At 38.5% G+C, this 20,014-nt stretch overlaps 3 protein-coding genes across 3 annotated transcripts; all 3 read left to right on the top strand.

Annotated features, from left to right (window-relative positions):
• Nucleotides 1–6,771: 6,771 nt before the first annotated feature.
• LOC110466243 (tripartite motif-containing protein 45-like) lies at nucleotides 6,772–7,416 on the top strand. Its single transcript, XM_021522644.1, has one exon. The coding sequence runs from the start codon at nucleotides 6,772–6,774 to the stop codon at nucleotides 7,414–7,416; it is 645 nt and encodes a 214-aa protein (XP_021378319.1).
• Nucleotides 7,417–7,732: 316 nt separating this feature from the next.
• LOC110466233 (tripartite motif-containing protein 2-like) lies at nucleotides 7,733–8,374 on the top strand. Its single transcript, XM_021522631.1, has one exon. The coding sequence runs from the start codon at nucleotides 7,733–7,735 to the stop codon at nucleotides 8,372–8,374; it is 642 nt and encodes a 213-aa protein (XP_021378306.1).
• Nucleotides 8,375–16,434: 8,060 nt separating this feature from the next.
• Nucleotides 16,435–19,167, top strand: LOC110466226. Its single transcript, XM_021522617.1, has one exon. The coding sequence runs from the start codon at nucleotides 16,916–16,918 to the stop codon at nucleotides 18,563–18,565; it is 1,650 nt and encodes a 549-aa protein (XP_021378292.1). The 5' UTR covers nucleotides 16,435–16,915; the 3' UTR covers nucleotides 18,566–19,167.
• Nucleotides 19,168–20,014: the final 847 nt, after the last annotated feature.

The following is a 20,014-nucleotide window of genomic DNA, read 5'->3' as shown; positions in this document are numbered from 1 at the left end:
CAGCATAACATAAGTCATCGTATAGACTAAAAGGTTTCAGCCAATTAGAAGCAATGGTAGAAATCTTAGATTATGGAATGCAGGTAATATGTCATCATTCATCATTGAGACTTTATCCATTTAGTATAATTTATCACTAATTATGAACAAAAGTATAGCCACATATGTCTAAGTCAATCAGAAACAATGAACGGTGGCCATCTTGGATTTCGGAATCTGTGAAATAAAGTGTAATTAACATAGGTAACTCTATAAGTACGATATAGAATCAAAACAAATACTGACAAGTCGGAAAGGGCCAGATATACAATGTACTTTTGACAGCATATCATCCCTGTTACTTTTTTAGTATCAGTGACCATGAAAAAGTGGCCATCTTGAATTTTGGGACGTCATTATTTGTGTGAGATATCAAATATCTTTACTTCAGTAATAAACTCTGGTAGGTCAGAAATGGCACTGCAATATATTTGCATGGTACACCCTATAAACATCTACTGCATATCTAAATATAACAGAATATCACCATTTAAAGTTAGGAATTTTAGACTTCTGGTTTGTGAGAAAACCACTGAAGGCGATGCTGTGGTCAGACCGACTTAATGGTCAGCATCGTAATTACTATAGGGCAATGTCATCTCTGATACAGAACCCAAATAACAACAATATCCTCAACTCTCAACAATATTCCAAAGTAAAAACGAAACCAGCATCTAACTACAATATGTGAGTAATGGACACCTACTGTGTATTACTGTATAGTATACTGGTATAATGTTTGTCATCATTTAACTTTCGCCCTTTTCACCCTACGTGATGAGGGCAAAGTTTAACATGTTTGGAAATACAGATTTACCTGTATTAGACATTCACTGTACGAAAGTCCAAACGATGGTCTCTTAATGCATGAGTATCTAAATGCAGGTAAAACCAACACTGAAATAATTACAGCGGGGAACGGTAAAAGTGAGGCTCTTAACACAGGAAGTCTCTTAATTGAATGAGTAGATTTGGCTGTATTAGTGCACAGACTCATATTAACAGTGTCTCTCTCCCCGTGAAATGTGAATTAACACCAGCCTTACATGGATTCTACTAGTGAAGGGTGAATAGTTGACCAGGCATTTACAGTGAAACCCTACTCTTTCTAACTTGCATAACTGTAATACCCTCTGTTTGTCAAATAGTTGGCGTGATCCTGACATTGTTCTTATCAACATTTTCTTGTAAAGTTACCTCAGGTTAATCACACAATCATTCCTCAAATCCCCTGTTTTTATGCTTTTTTGAACCACTCAAATTAAGAACAATTCTCTTTTTCTCTGTAAATACCGTCTTTGCGGGTCAGCGAACGAAATGATTACACCTGCTGTAACCAACGGCTTGTTTCGTAAGAGGCGACTAAAGCTGGAACCCCTGCAGAATTTGGGATTTGCTTTTGTGCCCTCTATTTGGTGACACAAAAGCGACAGAAATAAAATGTCTGCAACCATTGCAATATTTGGAATCGCTATATTTCTTACCTTTGTTTTATAGCTCTTTGCTTAGCAACACCTCACTTTTGGCTTACATGTTAAACGTTTGCGGTGAGGAAGGCAATGGGTTCTGTCCCAAGGCCAGGACATACCGAAGTCCTTATAAATGGAAGTTATTATGTATTCCCAGCTTAATGTCCAATAAGGGTAATAACAACAACCGGTGCACCCGTTATGAGTATAATGTGACCGGAGAGAATGCTGTGAGTGGGGCCTTCCGAATGTTATTTCAATGAGATAGCGCTATAAAGTCGGCATCTGATCTGCATTATCACAAGGAGGCAAGTATACCAACACAACCTGTCTACGGCACACATACACATTAAATGCTTACACATCACACAAAACCTTGGCACGTCTTAAATGACCTTAGCTGTTAATAGGACATAAAACAAAATAAAACCAAACCTACACTCTGAAAATGCATCAAAATATTTCACTTTACATTCTCTTTAAGACCTTTTATAGACAAGCTTTTGAATTAAAAAATGTTTAAGGATAAGTTTTTAAGAATGTCAAGATGATAACGTCATTAAAAACTTTCAGCGTACGAACATTATGTATGTATGATGTGCATACGTACAAATGTACACCCCTATGCACGTGCGTGTGTATGTGCCTGCGTGCATGCATGCGTGCGTATGCATGTATGTATGTGAGTATGCAAGTATGTATGTTATGTTGTGTTATGTTTGTATATATGTTTTTGTTTAAATTCAAGGACTTTTTCAAGATACTTTTGTTAATTCAATGAATTTTAAACCTGTGTGAACCCTGTTCCATCATTCCGATTCATTACTGATTGCGTACCTGGTGGACCCAGTCTTTCTGATTGATATCGCCGATACATCTGTCCAGTGAGTTTGGGGTCAGGACGATGATGAAGTGATGGCCATTCTAACACTGCTCAGCAGTCCCTCGTCAAACTTGCAAGCGCGCAGCTTCTCAATCTCAAGGAATACAGAAAAACCTTTCAGCTGCAGATGGACCGTTAAGAGGCTGCACGAAAAACAATCTAAAGTAGGGACATTTCTGTAGAAACGATTTTTATTAAATATTAAGATTCAATCAAATGTAATAGATTAAAAAGCAATTCTTAACTGGTTTTAATTTCTTTTATAATAGGTTAGTATCTAATGAATATTTCTAACATAGTAAAGTTGAGATTTAAATACAGTTCATTCTAGAATAAAAGATAAATGATTACACTCTAATTTTCGGTTAACCCTTCTTTTGTTTTGTTTGAGTAACACACCTGGCTAGCTGAGATCCGTTGGTACGGCGATAACTGATGAAGACATCCATTGAACGGGACAAGAGGCTTCCGTCGGCCGAGTCTACACTACACTGGTCACTGTACATTTTGAGCTCTTTCATGACTGTCAGAGTTAAGGATACATGTGATACATTAATGTAACATACACCTCTTTTACGGAAGAGTTCTGCCCTATATATCCTGCAAAATGTCTTTTTGTATTTGCTTTGTTTATATTGACAACAGTTACATTATGTACACAACGTAGACCTCGAAGCCGCGACCCATTGTTGCCTGATCAGTGATTTTTCACAGTCAGACGTCTTAACACTTTTCACATTTTGTTTCATACAAGGTCCCCAAGGTAAGGTTTTCTTTCATGGAATGATTTATCAAAGATTTAGTCATTCATGCCTGCTAGAAAGTTTCAAATGCATAGTTACAAACCTTAGGAGTTAACTTAATTTTAACTCTACCACACATGACTTCAAAGACTTGTTTTATGCATGATTAAGTTAAAAAATAATTCCCACTAGAACAAGGAATACAGAAAAACCTTTCAAATGTAGGTGGACCTTTAAGATGCAGTAAGAAAGCAATCTATAGTAGGGAAATTAACATTTCTGGAGAAAAGATTCTCTTATTTTATCTGTACATCTGGAGCCCTTTCATGGCTGTCAGAGTTAAGGATACGTGTAAGACATTTATGTAACATTAACCTCTTTTACGGAAAAGTTCCGCCCTAAATATCCTGCAAAAAATATATTTTTGTGAAGTAATTCTTTTGTATGGCAACTTTGAACATTGTTTATATTGATTATACATTTGAAAGTTACCTTGTGTACACAACGTAGACCTCTAACCCGGGACCCATTGGTGGAGTGCCAGTGATTGTAAACAGTCAGACGCCTTAAAAACTTGACCCCGAGGAAGAATAACGATAAAACAAAAAACAGGATTTCAAAAGAATTTTATTTTTGGTCAAGGGTACCAATAAGTTCAGCTAACATAATTTGACCTTTTTCACTGAAGTGAAATATTTGTTTTTGTCCTAAACACTATTGTAAAACGAATCACATGTTGCCATGCATGCATTTCACATAATAGCAGTTGTTCGGAAGAATGTTTGAAAAAGAAATAGAAAAGGAACGAACAAGAGGCCCAGAGGGCCTGTATCGCTCACCTGAATATGTTTAAAATAATTGTTATGAAGTAAAGATATAGCACTCCATGGTAGGTGCTGTAAGTACATATGAAATTTCAGGATGGCCAGACCCACGGTTTATATAAAATTGAGTCCCAATAAGGATAAAATCCCTTAATCCCTACGGTAGGAGAAGAATTTTGAAGGTTTTACCTCTATTTCTCTCCCCCCCCCCCTGCCCCAAAGGAGCCACACCCACCATTTATACAAAATTTGAGTTCCCGTGGCCCAAGGATGCTTCAAACTAAATTAGGATAAAATCCCTTAATCCCGACAGTAGAAGAAGGATTTTAAAGGTTTTACCTCTATTTCCCATATTGGGCCCCGCCTCTCTGCCTCCAGGGGGGTTAGACATATCGTTTATACCCAATCGTTTCCCCTTCACCAAAGGATGCTTAATACCAAATTTGGACAAAATCCTGTCATTTGTACAGAAGAAGAAGGTATTTGAAGAAGTTGTTATGTTTCCCCTATTGGGCCCCTCCCTTCTGTCCTCAGGGGGGCCAAACTCGCTGTTTATACGAAATTGAGTCCCTTTTGCCCAAGGATGCTCCAGTCTAAATTAGGATAAAATCCCTTAATCCCTATGGTAGAAGGATTATAAAGGTTTTACCTCTATTTCCCCTATTGGACTCCGCCCTTCGGGTCCCGGGGGAGCCACACCCACCTTTTATACTAAATTGGTTCCCCTTTACCCAAGGATGCTTCACACAAAATATAGACCAAATCCTTTCATTCTTACAGAAGAAGAAGAATTTTAAAGAATAATTTGCTATGTTTACCGTATTGGGACCCACCCCTCGGGTCCCTGGATGGCCAGACCCAGGGTTTATATAAAATTGAGTCCCCTTGGCCCAAGGATGCTCCAAACTAAATTAGGATAAAATCCCTTAATCCCTACGGTAGGAGAAGAATTTTGAAGGTTTTACCTCTATTTCCCCTATTGGGCCTGGCCATCTGCCCCCCAGGGGGGCCACACCCACCATTAATTCAAAATTGAGTCCCCTTGGCCTAAGGATGCTCCAGACCAGATTTAGTCAAAATCTACTAGGCCGTTCAGGACTAGTAGCGTTTTAAAGGAAAAGTTGACGGACGAACGACGGACGACGGACGCTGCGGTATGGCATAAGCTCACCATGGTCCTTCGGACCAGGTAAGCTAAAAACTGCAATAATCGAAAACAGAACATTTACATTGCAAAGCTTACGATTTACAATATTGCTATCCAGAAGTTATAAATGTTCAGTATAAAGAGAGAAAAGTCCAAATAAAAAAACTACTCAGAGCGAAACTCTACTTCACAATTATAATTGATGCAGTCGTACCCTTTACCTTAAAATGCATGGTCATTTCAATCCAAACAAACGCCCTTCCCCAAAACCCATCGTTCACTGACCTTGATATCAGGGTCGTAGTCATACCTACCTTTTCTGTGTAATTTAACATGTTAATCCGATGTTGTCAGCGAGGTCCCCTTTAGTTATTGTCAGGGGCAGATCTCCGTCGACCTTGCATCGTTCAAATCTATCTGCCATGTTCTTGAAACCAACCAGTCAAAGATCAACAATCAGACTAGTCAAAGGTCAGAGTTGGAGATCAAGGTCAAGCAAACTTGGTCAGTAGTGCAGTTTTTGGCTTCGCATATTTGGTAAAAATGAGCTATTATGATCTGTCTGATAGGAACTTAACTCTTTCCGTACCGCAACACCGGTCCGGATTCCGTACCGGATGTACTTATTAGACTCGCCCCCGCGCATATAACAAAATGGCGGATTATTAATGTACTTTTTAGACTAGGTGTAACTGCCGCAAGAACTAAACAGGTAACCGTGAACAAATATTGTTATTGTTTCATGTTCTTGTTCATAGACAAACACTTCTTCATTCTCGCAGCATAATGACTAACTGGCAGCTGATTATGACTGAAAAATCGACATTTGTCTGGCAATAAACGATACGATTCCTTGTTTTTAATACAGAATTGTAATGCAGGTTTCCAATGGGGATTGATTATAGTTACGAATGTGGAGTCGTTGAGTTTGTTTTCTGAATACAAGTTGATTGCATCAAGACTTATATTAGAATATTCAAATTTACTTCCATAAGTCTCAACAAATATCTGATGATGAATTCACGAGTGTTCGTATCGAATCAAGTTGCCGCCATCTCGTTTACATTTGAGGCACCAAACGCAAACATCTTGCGGCAAATGCGAAAACATTAAGTCACATAATAAAAAAGTGTACTCTGCACAAGTAAAATCCAAACTGATGGGTTCTGATTTTAGCGACAATTAATTGTTTTTTCGCGACAGTCTCGTGCGATAACCAACTAAACATCAGGCAGGTAACATCAAAGTCTCTTGTCGTGTGTACATGACAACGGGGATGAGGCGGCCCTTTATTTTGTCGTCTGTACACGACACAGGGGTTATTACTGTGTTGTTGTTCGTTGTCCGTGGACGGTCTAACATTGTAAACAAGGTGAGTGATTATACGTGACTACAAATGTACTGTGATTCCTATACATACAGATATATTCTACAGCATCGGGTAATAACAACAATCGCCTACCACTGGATTGTGTGAAAGAAAGTTTCCATCCAGCGGACACTCTGGATTTTGTGAATACTACAGATTTGTATTCCTTATATGTAATCAAACATATCCTTGAGATTGGTTTTACTAGTGTTACATACATGGTAAACAGATGCACAACAAACTGCGTCACTGTGAAATCCATAGTAAACAAAAACTGTTTTGCATCATTTTATCATTATGGCTACATCCAAATACAAAGCTCAGATTCCTTTCCGTACCAAAGGCCAAACTACCTGTACACACCACAAGGGGAGAAAACTAGACCTTTACTGTGAAGAATGTCAAGTTCCTGTTTGCATCAAGTGGGTATCTACTGTACATAAGAGTCACCCTTTGTGTGACCTTAGTGAAATTACTCATCAAACTGAACAGAACATTCAAAGCTTTATAGACAAAACTGAGAAAGTGGACCTTGTACAAATCGACCAGTACATCACTTCTACTGATAGACATCTAAAGGACAATGCTAGCATCTTTGAGAATTTTTCACAACAGTTAAAGATACAAACAAACAACTTAAAAGAAGATCTGGACCTGCTAACAACTCAGACTCTGTATCTCTATAAACAAATAGAGGAAGATAATACAAAGCTACTCCAAACCTACAAACAGGATCTGGAAATGCACAGCACTCAGCTAAAACATCAGGTGCAAGAATGTAAGGTAGCCCTTCAGCGTGGCTCTGACATACAAATATACGACAAAGGGTGTGAGACTCAATTTCCAGTCACTCTCCCTGTAAAACCTGCCCTGAGTACTGCTAGCTTCAGTCCAAACAAAAATCCTCAGGGTCACCATGAAAAGCTTTCGGGGAAGTCATAACGTCAGGCCAAGGTCAGGGTCAAGCTTTACGAGGTCATGATCGGTCAGTTGGATCATCTGGTGGACAAGGACCATCCCCTTCACAACAGAGGTCAGAAAGAAAAGGAAGGGCGTGTCCAGTCCAGTTTATACCCTGTTGCCTCAGACCAAGGTGTTGGGGGCGTGGACGTCTCCATGTTATATATATTCTGTATGTCCCACCACTGATGGTCACGTGTGGACCAGTTACGATATCAGTGACACCTTAACTCTCCTGGACAGGAAGGGTAACGTATTACAGGAGGTTAAACACAAAAATGAGATCACAGACATAAGTATGTCATCAACAACCAACACACTGTGGGTCTGTGACAGGCAAAACAACATCACAGAGCTCGTGTCAGGTCGGCTGGTGCAAAGATTTAGAACAAAGGAGGAACCACAGTTTATATGTATCACAGCTAGTAACCATATCATTGTGGGGATGACCAAACACATATCTAGATTTACCACGAAAGGTACATTGGTACGTTCATCATTGGCAGAGGGGACTGGGAACCCATTAGTGTGTAGACCATACAGGATATCAGAGTGTCCTGTCACTCACAATGTCGCAGTGGCTGATTTGGATAGTACAGGTAATGGTGGTGAAGGAAAACCACATGTTGTTGTCATGAACACAGATTTCAAGGAACTATTTGTATATGATGGTGAGGTTCCACATACATATCAACAAACATCACAGTCAGAAGGTGAACCTTTTATCCCCTATAGTGTGGTGTATGACACTGTGGGTAACCTAGTCATAGCGGACTGTAACAACAACCGTATCCTACTCATCAGTGGGCGTGGTGAGTTCCTCAGGCTCTTACACACAGATGACCACTGGACACAGGCTATTGGTGTAGACAGGGAGGATGTTCTGTGGGCAGTGTTCGGGCTTAACAAAGTCAAACTATTACGGTACAGCAGTGTGTGACATCTTGACAAACAACAATGTATTTATCTAGCAACCATGAAAACTAACACTGACATGATTATGGAAGTTGTCAAGATTACTTGATATAAACTATGGACCTGAGATGTGTATCTCTACACAACAGACAATACATATATTACAATTATTGGAAATATATATAAAAAGAGAAGTAACTTCTGAATCTAAAGATACCATAACTGTATTGATACTGCTTCTGACTTAACCTTCGGCGTTAGAGGAAACCCGTCGTTAGACACAGCTATTTGGTGACTGATACATGGTGATGATGGAGTAACAATTAAAGTCATATGACTTCAATAAAATACAATGTCTATGATGTCATCAATAGTTAGCAAAGAAGTAAATATTGAGCAAACACTAAGCAAAATTTGGATTGGTACATAATAGAGACCCTCGGAACAATCTGATGTAAGTACTTTTCGCTTAATGAGATTATTTTACTAAGTTTTCTTAAATATCCAGGCGAGCGATACTGGCCCTCTGGTCCTTTTATTTTAACTGAAATAAATTTTTACGAAATCCTTTTGCTCTTTTGTGATTAATTTGCTGTACACATTGTTATCACCCTTCAATTAAATGCAGAACATATATCTAGTTCATTCTATTAACTATAACATTTAACTTTTTTTAAAGCTTTTTTAAAACACTTTTAAATTATTTGCAATCAAAGTGCGGTGTTTTAATAGAAAAACTGAATTCAACACATTTTTTATTGATATTTCATTATCATTCAATTTGTCAATTCTATGCGTGACTTGTGGTAATAAAATCATATTGAATTGACTAAAATTGGTGTTACTGACTATGATAACGTCTTTTGTAATATGTTTGGGCCAACTTAAAATAAACACACAAGAAATCCTATACAGAATTTTTGCACCCACCATCACACCATTTTAAGAGGTTTTTCTGTTCTCTAATCTGTCGACAGACCACAGACGAAGTGTAATTTGAATAGCCCACACTTGGAAAATTGTGTTGAAATATAAGGCATTAGATAAATATACTGAACAAAAAAAGAAACGCACAAAGTTCCCCCCTCAACGGATACTCTAAGTTCAGCAACATTGATTTTCCACGTTAACGCAAATTCAGAGGGGTAGAGCAATTGCGATGTTGATGGATGGTCATAGCCAAACTGCTGTCGCACGGCAGTTTGGTGTTGGCCCGTGTACAATTAATCGTCTCTGTACACGTTTCCGTGCTACTGGGTTAGTTTCCGATCGTCCCAGGAGCGGTCGTCCGCGTGTAACGACCGCACGACAAGACAGGGCGATTCGCTTGTCACACTTGCGCAACAGATTCAAGACTGCTGTAGAGACTGCGTCGCATATCTTAAGCACTCATGGCCGACCCATTAGTCCTCAAACTGCCAGGAACCGCTTGCGTGCCGATCGAATCATTGAGCGCCGACCTTATGTCGGGCCACCTCTGACACCACGGAGGCGGCAAGTGCGTCTTGACTGGATGCGCAGACATGGCCCGAATAGGTTTGGGATGCGTCGATGGAGGCGTGTGATGTTCACCGACGAGTCTAGATTCTGTCTGTATCGCTCAGGCGGAAGAAAAAGGGTATATCGCGGACGCGGTGAACGTTTCGCCGACGCATGCGTGGTTGAACGCGATAGATTCGGTGGGGCTTCTGTAATGGTTTGGGGAGGCATTTCCCATGGAGTAAAATCCCCCTTAGCGGTCCTGGATCAAAACCTCAATGCCGTTCTATACAGAGACCAGATCCTCCAACCACATGTCCTTCCACTTCTCAGACGTCATAACCTAATTTTCAAGCAAGACAATGCTCGACCGCATGTTGCCAGAGTCTGTCGTGATTTTCTCACGGCAAACAACGTTCAGCCTCTGGAATGGCCCCCATATAGCCCCGACATGTCTCCCATTGAGCATCTGTGGGATGAGCTGGATAGGTGTATTAGGAAACGTCAAACACCCCTTAACTAACCGCGCCCAGTTGATCGCAGCATTAACACAAGAATTGAACAACATTCCCTTAAAGCGAATAAATGTTCTCATGAATTCAATGCATAGGAGAATCCGTGCAGGGATTCGTGCAAAAGGTGCCCACACCAGGTACTGAAGTGTCATTTTGTTTTTCGCGGGTATCCCACTTTGAGTAACTACTGATGACACGAGTGACGTCACACAGACTTTTCTTCTACAGTATTGTAAAGAGAAGACTTGTCCCTTCATATTGATATAAAAATTTGTACAAATTTCCCAAAATATCATAGGCTATTGAATGCATAATTTAATTGTGCGTTTCTTTTTTGTTCAGTATGATTATATATATATTTTTCAATAACAGGTTAGTCAACTAATTAAATATAATACAGAGTGAAGCTGAACAATACACAAATAGAGGTCGATGAGCCAACACACAAATATAACATGTAGTGTCTGTACTTTATACTATATCTAATCATTAATGTTTATGTAATCTACAGTTAATCTGAAATTTAAAAGTCCACAGCCTTGACAAAGTCTACCATACTTTATATAAAGATAACATTCACATTCTGTCGGTTGATTATTTCTGTAGTTCGTCGGCAACGTCGCACAAACAGGAACTATTGCATGCACTGCTGCACACTTATCTATTAAATCGCTCATATTACACCTCCCCTTTAGATAGACAGGTATATAATTACACCCCTCACTTCAGGTTAAGGAGAACAATACACATTCCTACTCACCTGGCTAAAATGTAATGTCAATGTTCAGTTTTGTCTGTTAGATAAAAAAAAAAAAAAAAAAAAAAAAAAAAAAAAAAAAAAACTCACCTTCTGGCTCGGTAAAGACTGTTACGCGATTTACAAGTTTTAGAAGATCTACCCAGACAAACTCTTTCAAAGGAAAAGGTCATATGCCAAACATAGGTCACACTGAACTACGTTTTGTACTTGAAACTCCACCATCCCCAAGAAGAACTTGCATACCAAATTTAATTGTTCTAGGGTGAATTAGTATGTAAGGTAGGCCGGACAATATTGTTATTGGCAACCTTTAAACCCTAGGTCGTAGTGATCAACTTTTGTACCGGGCACTCTTTTATCCCAAGATGTACTAGCATCACGAAATATCAGTAAGGCAATGACAAGCTATTACTACATGTATCCTAAAGGAAGATAAATATAGACAATTCTTAACATACAGTCAACGTGTAACACAATTGAATACTGTTTATGGAATGACTTCTGGATCTAAACCATGAATAATTTAAACGGTTTTGGATAATTGAAGATTAAACAGGATTTCCTTCCGGCCGTTATGTAGGAAAACACCAGAATAGTATACGACAGTATGCAATATGCTGAAGACACAAAAAAGCATTCTTCTTTTTTGGTTACGGGTGGCGCATGGATAATGTACTCTATTTTTACCAAACTTGCCGGGATTCCTACATGAAAAGGTTCGGGGCACCTTTCTTACCAAATGGGATTTCTCTTGGGTGTCCCGTTTCCTCCACATTATGACCACCTTCCCCCGCTCATTCCAACGCGATAACATCCGGGTCAACAAGAGTAATCAATATCAGTTGAAATACTTATTTCATAATTAATGTAAAATAAACATACTTCATTCAAATAAACATTAAGATGTTTCTTATGATTAGGAGAAAGCATTCGACTCAGTGTCATGGACATATCAATTTTTGTATTAGAAGCTGGTAAGCTTGTAATCATTTCTAGATATAATAAGAGGATGTTACCGAGGTGACCTAATCATCCCTTATATTTTCAATGTGTGTGTGTTGAAAAATGAGACATCAGACTTACATTATGTCTATATGTGTCAACATTAAATTCGACTTGACTGATACAGAGTGAAACTTAACTATACACAAGTAGAGGTGAAAGAGGTTGGCAAATATAAAACAATTCAGCTTTTATCCCCTCTAATGAGTAGTAAATGTAATGTCTTATTAATAATTTTAATGAAATCTACAGTAGATCTGAAATTTAAATGTCCATGCCATGACAAAGTCTAGGCTGCTACCATACTTAATTCAAATATTACAATCACATTCTTTTAGCTAAATAATTCGACAGATCTTCGTCAACGTCGCACAATCAGGACTTATTAAATGCACTGTTGAACACTTGTCCATTACATCCCCTATATATAGACAGGTTGATAGAATCATTCACCCCCTTTGGGGTGAGATAGGGGAATCTCAACCCGAGGGGGAAGATTCTTATGTTGCCAAACACGAGGCTTTGCCATGTGGTTGGCAACTTAAGAATCTTTCCCCGAGGGTTGAGATTCCCTTATCTTACCCACAAGGGGGTGAATGATTCTTTTTCTCTTACATGTACCCTGTTTTCCCCAATGTGTATCATATACACAATGTAATGATAACGTTACATGCTAAATTCAGGGTTGACGTGACGTTGATGGATTGTTGACGTGACGTCATTGTATTGTTAAAGTGACGTCATGCCATTGTTAGGAATAGGGGAATCCCCCCGTCTCAACCATAGGGCGGTGACAGATAAATCTAGCACCGGCAAAACGGGAGATAAATCTGTCAGGTGTGGGAGAAAGACGTATACACCCCTATGTCACGCTAGGGAGATCAATACACATTCCTACTAATCTCGATAGACTGTATTGTCATACTACTGTTTTGGCGGGTAGATAATAAAACACCCAATAAGAGTGATTAATAAAAGTTGAAGTAACTTATTCCATAGTTGCTATATTCATGATCGATTAAGAGAAAGCATCCGACTCAGTGTCATGGACAGTTGTTGATAAAGTTTAAATTATTTTACTATCGGTTTCGGTATTAGAAATTGGGTAAAATACTTCCTGCTAACGCGATTCACTTATAAATGAAGGTGGTAACCTGTCATCATTTATCAATGTTAAAGAGGCTGTCGCCCAGGTGACCAAATCACCCCTATATTTTTATTTTGTGTGTTGAACTATTACAGATAAGACAAATAGAGTATGTGTATATTTGTCATTTTGACTTAACTGAACTATACTCAAGTACAGGTGAAATAGGCAAGAACAATAATATAACTATTCAGCTTTTATCCCGTGAATTAGTAGTACATGAAATGTCTGTATTTAATACTATGTCTAATTATTGATGCTAGTGTAGTGCACAGTAAACCCGATATTTAAACGTCCACAGCCATGCCAAAGTCTGCTAATCAGCCAAGTACAGGTACTGTCAAATCAGCCAAGTACAGGAACTGTCATATCAGACACGTACATGTTCTGTCAAAACAGTCAAGTACAGGTACTGTCAAATCAGCCAAGTACAGGAACTGTCATATCAGACACGTACATGTTCTGTTAAAACAGTCAAGTACAGGTACTGAAAAATCAGCCAAGTACCCAAAGTCTGCTAATCAGCCAAGTACAGGGACTGCCATATCAGCCAAGTACATGTTCTGTCAAAACAGCCAAGTACAGGTACTGTCAAATCAGACACGTACAAGTACTGTCAGATCAGTCAATTACAAGTACTGTCAAATCAGCCAAGTACAGGTACTGTCATATCAGCCAAGTACATGTTCTGTCAAAACAGTCAAGTACAGGTACTGTCAAATCAGCCAAGTACAGGTACTGTCAAATCAGCCAAGTACAGGTACTGTCATATCAGACACGGACATGTACTGTCATATCAGCCAAGTACATGCACTGTCAGATCAGTCAATTACAGGTACTGTCAAATCAGACACGGACATGTACTGTCAGATCAGTCAATTACAAGTACTGTCAAATCAGACACGTACATGTACTGTCAGATCAGTCAATTACAGGTACTGTAAAATCAGTTGAGTACAGGTACTGTCAAATCAGCCAAGAACATGTTCTGTCAAATCAATCAATTACAGGTACTGTCAAATCAGCCAAGTAGAGGTACTGTCAAATCAGTTGAGTACAGGTACTGTCAAATCAGTTGAGTACAGGTACTGACAATTCAGCTAAGTACAGGTACTGTCAAATCAGCCAGGTACAGGTATTGTCAAATCAGTCAAGTACAGGTACTGTAAAATCAGCCAAGTACATGTACTGTCAGATCGGTCAATTACAGGTACTGTCAAATCAGTTGAGTACAGGTACTGTCAAATCAGCCAAGTACGGGTACTGTCAAATCAGCCAAGTACAGGTACTGTCAAAACAGCCAAGTACAGGTACTGTAAAATCAGCCAAGTACAGGTTCTGTCAAATCAATCAATTACAGGTCCTGTCAAATCAGCCAACTACAGGTACTGTCAATTCAGTTAAGTACAGGTACTGACAAATCAGCCAAGTACAGGTACTGTCAAATCAGACAAGTACAGGTACTGTCAAAACAGTCAAGTACAGGTACTGTAAAATCAATCAATTACAGGTACTGTCAAATCGGCCAACTACAGGTACTGTCAAATCAGCCAAATACAGGTACTGTCAAAACAGTCAAGTACAGGTACTGTAAAATCAATCAATTACAGGTACTGTCAAATCGGCCAACTACAGGTACTGTCAAATCAGCCAAATACAGGTACTGTCAAAACAGTCAAGTACAGGTACTGTAAAATCAATCAATTACAGGTACTGTCAAATCGGCCAACTACAGGTACTGTCAAATCAGCCAAATACAGGTACTGTCAAAACAGTCAAGTACAGGTACTGTAAAATCAATCAATTACAGGTACTGTCAAATCGGCCAACTACAGGTACTGTCAAATCAGCCAAATACAGGTACTGTCAAAACAGTCAAGTACAGGTACTGTAAAATCAATCAATTACAGGTACTGTCAAATCGGCCAACTACAGGTACTGTCAAATCAGCCAAATACAGGTACTGTCAAAACAGTCAAGTACAGGTACTGTAAAATCAGCCAGGTACAGGTACTGTGAAATCAGTCAAGTACAGGTACTGTCAAATCAGTCAAGTACAGGTATTGTCAGTACCTCACTTGTATACATTAATTTCAGATATCTAAACTTAAAAGCACAAATGAGTATGGCAATGATTTGGTACAGATATTTTATAACAATATACTTATTGTAAACATTAAAATAACATTATGTCAGCTGATCATTTCTGTAGATCGTCGGCAACGTCGCACAACAAGGAACTATTACATGCACTGCTGCACCACAACATTGCTCATAATACACCACCCTATAGATAGATAGGTAAATAGGTACACGACTTACGTCAGGTTTTGGTCAGCAATACACATTCCTACTCCATGTAACCTGAGTGGAGGAGTATATAATGCACTCGTCTTTCACCAAGGTGGGCGGTGTTTTGACATTGAAAGCGCCAACCAGAGTGATTAACATAAGTTGAAATGCATATCTCATCATTGTTGTAAAAAAATCAATCTTACAAGAAAAACATTCTCGGTTTTTAATAGATTAGAGAAAGCATTATACTCATTGTCAATAAAATTTGTTGATAAAAAATTTAAATTTTTGTTTTGGTATTACAAGCTCGGTAGAAATACAACACACCAAAGTTAGTTCACCTATAAATCTAAATCAAGGAGGTAATTTGTCATCATTTCTAGATATAAAAAGAATTTGTCGCTGTTTTTATTTTGTATATTGGAACACTATGCATAGGACTTAGAAACATTATTATGTGTATATTTGTAAACACACAATGTTACCTCACTTCACAGATATGGCGTGAAACAGAACTATAGACAAGTAATGGTGAAATAGGTTGACACATTAGCAGTACATCTAATGTCTGTACGCTATATTATATCTAATTATTGATGTTAATGTAGACCACAGCAGACCTGAAATTTAAACGTCCACAGCCATGACAAAGTCTTGGCTGCTACCTTACGTATTTCAAGTTAACAATCACATTCTGTCAGCTGGTCACTTCTGCAGATCGTCGGCAACGTCGCACAACAAGGAAATAGTACACGTACTGCTGCACACTTATCGATTAAATCCCCATGATACACCACCCCTATAAATAGACCGCTAACGTCACGCTAGTGAGATTAATACACACTCATACCTGGCTAGATTGTATTATCATAGTACTGTCTGGCCGGTGGATCATCAAACACCAAACTTCTGACAGGGTAAACATTGTTATGTGATTCACAAATTTTAACAGATCTAACCAGACATTAACTTATAACAGCGAACTTCTATTATTATGTTTTGACATAATCTGCTTTGATAGATGTGACTATCAAAATGTGTTGTTCGTTGTCTGCGGACGAACTGACATTGTAAACAATGTGAGTGGTTATACGTGACTACAAATTTACTGTGGTTCCTATACATACAATATATTCTACAAAATATTTAGCCAAACGTACAAAAACCACTAACATCAACCACAGGAGTTAGAGAAAAGCATATTTCAGTGGACACTCAGGACTTTGTGAATACTCCAGTTTTTTTATTCGTGTAATGGAAACATTTTTTTCTTTGTGATTGTTTTGACAGTATGGAACAAACTGCTTCATTGTGAAATCAACTTCCTATAGTAAAAGAATATCAACGGTTTTGCATCATTTTATCATTATGGCTACATCCAAATACAAAGCTCAGATTCCTTTCCGTACCAAAGGTCAAACCACCTGTACACACCACAGGCGGAGACAACTAGACCATTACTGTGAAGAATGTCAAGTTCCTGTTTGCATCAAGTGTGTATCTACTGTACATAAGAGTCACCCTTTGTGTGACCTTAGTGAAATTACTCCTCAAACTAAACAAGACATTCAAAGCTTCATAGACAAAACTGAGAAAGTGGACCTTGTACAAATCGACCAGTACATCACTTCTACTGATGAACAACTAAAGGACAATGCTAGCATATTTGACAAACTTTCCAAACAGGTAAAGATACAAACAAACAAATTAATAGAAGATCTGGACCTGCTAGCAGCTCAGACTCTGTCTCTCTATAAACAAATGGAGGAGGATAACACCAAGCTACTACAAACGTACAAACAGGACCTGGAAATGTACAACACTCAGCTAAAACAACAGGTAAAAGAATGTAAAATTACCCTTCAGCGCGGCTCTGACATACATATCTACGACACAGGACATGATATTCAATCTACTGTCACTCTCCCTGTAGAACCTACCACGGGTACTGCTAGCTTCACTCCAAACCAAAATCCTCAGGGTTCCCTTGAACAAGCTATGGGAGAAGTTAACACATTAGGTCAAGGTCAAAGTCAGGCCTTAAAAGGTCAAGATCGGTTAGTTGGATCGTCTGCTGAACAAAGACCATATCCTACACAACAGAGGTCAGAATCAAAAGGAAGGAAACACTCTACAAAACAAAGATCAAAAAGAAGATCAAAAGGAACACAGCAAGTATCCAGTCCATTATATGCCTTGTTTTATGAGGCCGTGATATTGGAGGAGTGGGAGTCCCAATGCTACATTACTTCTGTATGTCCAACCACTGATGGCCAGGTGTGGACCAGTTTCCGTAACAGTGACATCTTAACGCTTCTGGACAGGAATGGCACAGTTGTACAGGTGGTTCAACACAATACCAGGATCACAGACATAAGCCTATCACCCACAGCCAACGCGTTATGGGTCTGTGACAAGGGAAACAACATCACAGAGCTTGTGGCAGGACGACTTGTGCAAAGATTCAGCACAAAGGAGGAACCAGAGTGTCTCTGTATCACAGCTAGTAACCATGTCATTGTGGGGATGTCCGAACACATCTCAAAATTTACCACAAAAGGTAAATTGGTACGTACTTCTTTGACAGCGGGGACTGGGAAGCCATTAGTGTGTACACCATACAGGATCTCAGAGTGCCCGGTCACTCACAATGTCACAGTTGCCGACTGGGATAATAGACATGATGGTGGTGAAGGGAAACCACATGTTGTTATCATGGACATAGATTTCAAGAAACTATATGTATATGGTGGTGAAGTCCAACATACACATCAATCAGCATCACAGTCAGAAGGTGGACCGTTAAACCCCTTTGGTGTTGTGTATGACAGTGTGGGTAACCTAGTCATAGCGGACAACAACAGTATCCTAATCACCAGTTATCGTGGTGAGTTACTCAGGATCATACACACACATGACAGTTTCTGCACACAGGCTGTTGGTGTAGACAAGGAGGATGTCCTGTGGGCAGCGTCTGAAGATGAAGGTGTCAAACTACTACAGTACATCAGTGTGTGACATCTGGAAAAAATACCATGCGTTTATCTAGTAACTATGACAACTAACATTAATAGGATAATAGAAGTTGTCACTTGAAAAATCACTTGAAGAATCACTTGATAAACCTTAACACCAGATAAAAACTACGGACCTGAGAAGTGTACGAACACAACAGACAATATATATAGCAATTATTGGAAATAAATCTATTGGTAGATCCGTATCTGTAATGATACAGCTTCTGACGTTACTTTCGGCCTGCTAGGCAACTCGTCGTTAGAGCTATTTGTTGACTGCTTCATGGTGATGAAAGTTATGTGACTTTAATCAAATTTAATACCTATGACGTCATATATAATTAGCCTTAGATATGAAGCAAAAATTAAGCAAGATTTTTATTTTTATCTGATGTAACTACCTGTTGCTTAATAGGAATATTTTACCAAAATTTCTTAAATATCCGTTTGGACAATACTTGCCCTCTTGACCTTTTGTTTTCACTGAAATTAATTCCTCTTTTGTAGATGTTTTGCTACAGACATTCCTATCTCCATTGAATAAAAATGCAGAACAAATATCTAATTCATTGTATTAACAAATGATAGCTTACTCCTTTAAATGGGTTTTTAAACAATTTTTGAATAATTCACAATCAAAGTGATGTGTTTTAATAAAAATAAACTGAATTCAACTCATTGGTGATTGATATTTCTTTATCGCAATTCTATGTGTGATTTGTGGTAATAAAATCATATTGAATGAACTGAAAACGGTGTTACTGATTATTATTTCGTCTTTTGTAATATTTTTTGGGCCAACAAGCACACATGGGATCCTATAGAAATATCTGCACCCACAATCATACCCTCTTAAAAGTTTCTATGTAAGATTGATTCTTTTCTTTACTCTGAACTGTTTAATAATTGGTCATGTAAAATGTAAATGCATATTGATGTAACTCTTGTTGGGAAATCGTGATAATAAACTGGAACTGTAAAAATTAAGGATTGATACTGGTTGACCATTTTCATTTTCTGATTATCCTCAAAATTCAAAATAAACATATGAAAGATCAGATCTGTGCAGTACTTTGTGAGAAATAGTAAAAACAACATTGAACTGTCAAAACTGAAAATGGCTCTCTGGTGGATATCCTTTATTTCCAATCAGCTCAAACTAATAAGCCTAGTGCTATCAGATCACTTCTAAAATGGGTACTTCAGCCATTTAAAAAAAACTACATGTATATAATGTTTGTATATGCTTCAAACAAGATATATTATGTGTGTATTTTCTTGGATTTCACGTCTTAAATTTAAAACTCACGACATGCTGTTTAGCATTGAAGATGAGCAGTTTTAGGACCAACAAATCATTTAAAATGTGTTTGATGGCCGCTTCTATTAAGTACCCATCACGTACAGTATGTTATGTGATCCCATGTCATTTGAAAGGGTTTGCCGTTGC

Source organism: Mizuhopecten yessoensis, unplaced genomic scaffold, assembly GCF_002113885.1.
Source record: "Mizuhopecten yessoensis strain PY_sf001 unplaced genomic scaffold, ASM211388v2 scaffold1617, whole genome shotgun sequence".
Classification (NCBI taxonomy): domain Eukaryota; kingdom Metazoa; phylum Mollusca; class Bivalvia; order Pectinida; family Pectinidae; genus Mizuhopecten; species Mizuhopecten yessoensis.
The sequence above is the reverse complement of the archived record's forward strand: the minus strand, read 5'-3'. Positions and strand labels throughout refer to the sequence as shown.

Coding starts and splice junctions, on each gene's coding strand:
- LOC110466226 (XM_021522617.1), top strand. CDS start 16,916: ATGGCTACATCCAAATACAAAGCTCAGATTCCTTTCCGTACCAAAGGT.
- LOC110466233 (XM_021522631.1), top strand. CDS start 7,733: ATGTCATCAACAACCAACACACTGTGGGTCTGTGACAGGCAAAACAAC.
- LOC110466243 (XM_021522644.1), top strand. CDS start 6,772: ATGGCTACATCCAAATACAAAGCTCAGATTCCTTTCCGTACCAAAGGC.